The sequence below is a fragment of the Brassica oleracea genome, chromosome C4, assembly GCF_000695525.1.
Source record: "Brassica oleracea var. oleracea cultivar TO1000 chromosome C4, BOL, whole genome shotgun sequence".
Classification (NCBI taxonomy): domain Eukaryota; kingdom Viridiplantae; phylum Streptophyta; class Magnoliopsida; order Brassicales; family Brassicaceae; genus Brassica; species Brassica oleracea.
In genome coordinates, this window is record NC_027751.1 from 17,787,316 (window position 1) to 17,792,336 (window position 5,021).

The following is a 5,021-nucleotide window of genomic DNA, read 5'->3' on the forward strand; positions in this document are numbered from 1 at the left end:
TACTTATGTATATTAATTATTTTTAGATTTAATATATATAAAACATCCAGAATATATATGATACTTTTAAGTTCATTTAAATACTTGAAAATATAACAAATAATCAAATGTAAATATCCAAAATAGTTAAAATATACTCAAAACTCCAAAAATACTTAAATAATTATTAATTCTCTATCCAAATATTTAACCCAAACCAATTTATTTGTTAAGTTAGTTACTCTGACATATGTTATTCAAATTTATATGTAATATATTCTATTATTTATAATTTTTTAAAAAAATTATAGCATATAATAAATTTAAAATTTTTTAAAATAATTTAAATTAATTATCCAAATCCGAACCGAGTCCTCAAAGATCTTAACCGAACACGAAATCCTAAACAGACCCAAAAACGAACCCGAACGCCCACCCCTAATCACTATTATATATCCTATATGTGTCATCATAGGTTACAAAAATATGTGTTATCATATAATTAATCGTATTTTATACGTACCATCAAATAAGTAATCTTATAATTAATAATATTTTATACGTACAATCATATAAATAATCACAAATATTATATTTTTAATTTTCAATGTAAAATATAAAAACCATAATTTAAGTTGGTGTTTGAAATTGGGCTTTGTATTGTATTTTTTTATATATATATTGAAAACATTTTTATAATGGTTATTGGAAAATATGTTAGTAAAAATCACTTTTTGAATATATGTATATTTTCGAATGAATTTTTAATATAAATCAATTTTTAATTATTATTTTGATTTGAATATGTATATCAAGTAGCATAAGTCCATTATTTTTTAATACTCATTTTGATTTGAATATGTATATCAAGTAACATAAGCCCATTATTTTTTAATACTCCATGTAATGGACTTACAATTTTTTTAATAGCGTAAACCATTACTTTTTTTTTCCTAACTTAGTGATATCCATATTTCCAAACATCATTATATTTATTTTTTTACTGCTATTCATGTTTTTAAACAAATATTAAAAGTATTTTTACTTTAACAAGATAGACAATACAGCTAAATTCTCCTACAACTTATCTAGGTACATTGTATACAAATAAACTAAACTTTAATAAAATATTATGTTTGATGTGTATACGCAAGGAAGAATATTTGAGTATTTTATTGTCACAAGGAATCATAATAATAGAACCACAATGTGAACTTACATTTCGGGATCATAAGAAAATCCACAGTATCTTATAACATTATCACAAGAATCTTTTTGTTTCAAAATAAAGAGATAATCTTGTTTTACGAAATCCTATCCACGCGGTAGCGCGTGAGATTAAACGTTTCCTTCACGTGCTCCTATCTACTTGGGCAATTGATATATAACAGTTAATCTTACCTCCAATGACACCACATCCACTTGGCACTTCTGAGCTGTCGTTACCCTCATCTTGTCTTAACCAATAATAATTGACCTTTCACAATTTTTATTTTTCATTTTCACCCTTCTACTTCTCACTTATTTTGTAACCCCTCATTTCTTTCGATTCACTTCAACAGCCCATATAATTTCTTTATTAAAAAACAAGAACTGAAAGTTGACAAAATAATTGAAAACTTCATAAAAATACTCATTTAATCCCCCGCTTACATCATCCTTTTTGTCTAATTCAATTATCCTTTTTAATATTCAAAAGATTCGTTAGTAAATTGGTTGTGTCTAAAAAAATATTTAACTAAAATAATGGAAATTTATTTATTTACAGAAAAAATAGAGGACCATTTCTATTTCACAAGCTCTTTAGACGCAATTACAAAATTTTGAAAATACTCTATTTTTAGTAGATTATTATACTTTAACCATTTTTCTTAACTATTTTTATTTGTGAAAAGAGGACAAAAGTAATTAATAATTAATTCTAAACCTTTACTGAATTTCCCCTTTATATACCACCCCATCAACCCCTTTCTCAATCATACAATTGTCTTCTTCATCTTCAGAAAACTAAAAACATGGGATCCGTAAAGGTAACTATCCTCCTCTTAGCAATGATGATCGGCGTTTCGTATGCCGCCGACATGTCGATCATCTCGTACGACGAGAAACACCACATCACCGCCGAGAACGAGCGGAGCGACGCCGAGGTTGCGAGAATTTACGAGGCCTGGATGGAGAAACACGGCAAGAAGGCGCAGAGCAACGGTCTTGTCGGTGAGGAGAAGGACCAGAGATTTGAGATCTTTAAAGACAATCTCAGATTCATTGACGAACACAACAACAAAAACCTCAGTTACAAACTCGGTCTAACCCGGTTCGCTGATCTAACCAACGAAGAGTACCGATCTATCTACCTCGGTGCGAAATCGAAGAAGAGAGTCCTCAAAACCAGCGATCGTTATCAGCCGCGTGTTGGTGACGCGATACCTGATTCAGTTGACTGGAGAAAAGAAGGTGCCGTCGCCGCCGTTAAAGATCAGGGAAGCTGCGGTAATCTTTTTTTCCTATCTCCGATCATTTACAAGGAACTATTAAAAAGTGATAAGATAAAAAAAAAAATAAAAAACATGAAACTTGGTAATGATGATGTTTGGTCTCAAGTCGTGTACGTTTCTGTAATAATTGTGGTCAGATTTGAAAAATCATACACTCTTTTAGTGATATTTTGTGTGTAGTATATAACAAAGTTAAATAGTATTAAATTGCTGAAGATGTTTGTGGTAGGAACGTTCTTGTCGTCTTTTACACTTTAAAGTTGTGTAGTGGGGACAATTAGATTGATTACGGACCCATACGATATCCACCTTTTCAAGAATTAAAGCAAGTGGTGGGGCTAAGTATTTGTTCATTTTGATTTAACGAATCTTCCCTTAAATCTGTTTTAGGGAGTTGTTGGGCATTTTCAACCATTGGAGCGGTGGAAGGAATAAACAAGATCGTGACAGGAGACTTAATCTCTTTGTCTGAACAAGAACTTGTTGACTGTGACACATCTTACAACCAGGGTTGTAATGGAGGTTTGATGGATTATGCGTTTGAATTCATCATCAAAAACGGTGGTATTGATACCGAAGAGGATTATCCATACAAAGCTGCTGACGGTCGTTGTGATCAGACCAGGGTTAGTCTCATTATTGTATTTAGTTTAGTTTTTAGGGTTAAATGAAATCGAAAACAAAGCTTTAATCTCTCTGTTTTTCGTAATTTTGGCAGAAAAACGCAAAGGTTGTCACAATTGATGCCTATGAGGATGTGCCTGAGAACAACGAGGCTGCGCTCAAGAAAGCTTTGGCTAACCAGCCTATTAGTGTCGCCATCGAAGCTGGGGGTCGGGCATTCCAGCTCTATTCTTCGGTATGAGCTATAAGCAATTTGTTTATAATGTTTAGGTTCTAACTAGTTAACATGAGAAGGTTAAATGCAATAGGAATGATGAATGGTGTAACACGTTTTCTATTATAGTTAGATAATCATTTCAAGATATTTAAGTGTTTGCTTTGCCTTTTTGACTCTTCAGGGTGTATTTGATGGAATATGTGGAACAGAGCTAGACCATGGAGTTGTAGCTGTGGGTTACGGAACTGAGAACGGAAAGGACTACTGGATTGTGAGAAACTCATGGGGAGGAAGCTGGGGAGAGAGCGGATACATAAAGATGGCACGTAACATTGCTGAGCCAACAGGAAAGTGTGGAATCGCCATGGAGGCTTCATACCCGATCAAGAAAGGTCAGAACCCACCAAACCCTGGACCATCACCACCATCTCCCATTAAGCCACCGACCCAGTGTGACAAGTACTACTCTTGCCCCGAGAGCAACACTTGTTGTTGTCTCTTCAAGTACGGTAAGTACTGCTTCGGTTGGGGATGTTGCCCTCTCGAAGCTGCTACTTGCTGCGATGATAACACTAGCTGCTGTCCTCATGAGTACCCGGTTTGCAATGGCGATACCTGTTTGATGGTGAGTTTCTTGGTAATTTTGAGTTGGATGATAATGTTTGGAAAATGTTTACTGATTTCTGGAAATGTTTTGTGTTATGCAGAGCAAGAACAGTCCATTCAGCGTGAAGGCTTTGAAGCGTACACCCGCGAAACCTTTCTGGGCACATAGCAGAAAGAACATTGCTTAAGAGAAGGGTGAGGAAACATTACTGATGAATTCATTCATTCCATTTTAAGAGTGGAGAGACATGAGTCGAGAGAATTCATCAAAAAGCTTTCTTATTGTCGTCGTTCTGATTATCTAAAAATTGCTGATTCTGCTGCTCGGGGGTTTTCTGTACAAATATAAAACCCATTCCTAAGTTTCATCATTGATCCTAAACATTGGTATTTACCGGTTATTTATGGATAAATTTATCTTTTCCCATCCTCGGTGTCAATCTCACTAAATATTTTTCAGTTTGAAATGTTGGTTTCTTATTACATGGGTGGTACGCTAGTATGAGGAGAGTAGCTTTCAGTTGACACTAAAAAGGATTCAGTGAAAGCTATGAACAAACAATTGGAAAAAGAAGAAGAATGTATCGTTATTAGAGGGGAAAATTCCTTTAAAATACACACTAATTTTCATTAGAGGGGATATGAGAGATATTTCATAGTCAGCTAATAGATGTCGATGAAAATGATATAGTAAATAAAGTAAAAAAGACACGTTATCATGAAGAAGAAGACACGTCACCGGAAAGAAGAGAAGATACCAAATATATAGTCATTTGACAATTACTATTTTCATTCGTTCGAAATTTGTAAAGTTTGTTACAACACTCGTCTCTTTTTGTGTGATGATTATTTCATCTTTGTTGATTTCTTTTGCTGGAATTGGTATTTCTGAACATTGGATTCCTTATTTGGATTTATAATACGAAAGTGACATTTATCACTTATCAAAGGTATCAGATTCTTGACGATTTTACGGAAACGATGGCGGAAACTTGTGCACAGACGCAGATGAAGGAGGCGAAGGTTCGCGAGGTGGAATGAGCTTTCGGAGCTCGAATCGAAGCTTTGGAGGTCAAGTTGGAGAATCAATCGGAGAAGTT

The 5,021-nt window shown here is 33.9% G+C and overlaps 1 protein-coding gene across 2 annotated transcripts; it reads left to right on the forward strand.

Moving 5' to 3' along the window:
* Positions 1-1,943: 1,943 nt before the first annotated feature.
* LOC106342141 (cysteine proteinase RD21a) lies at positions 1,944-4,352 on the forward strand. Of its 2 annotated transcripts, XM_013780992.1 has the most exons (5): positions 1,944-2,469; positions 2,865-3,100; positions 3,193-3,333; positions 3,497-3,940; positions 4,023-4,352. In XM_013780992.1, the coding sequence occupies exons 1-5, from the start codon at positions 1,995-1,997 to the stop codon at positions 4,107-4,109; spliced, it is 1,383 nt and encodes a 460-aa protein (XP_013636446.1). In that variant the 5' UTR covers positions 1,944-1,994; the 3' UTR covers positions 4,110-4,352. The 2 variants fall into 2 exon arrangements, with proteins under 2 accessions (XP_013636446.1, XP_013636445.1); XM_013780991.1 differs by having other exon boundaries at positions 3,497-4,352.
* Positions 4,353-5,021: the final 669 nt, after the last annotated feature.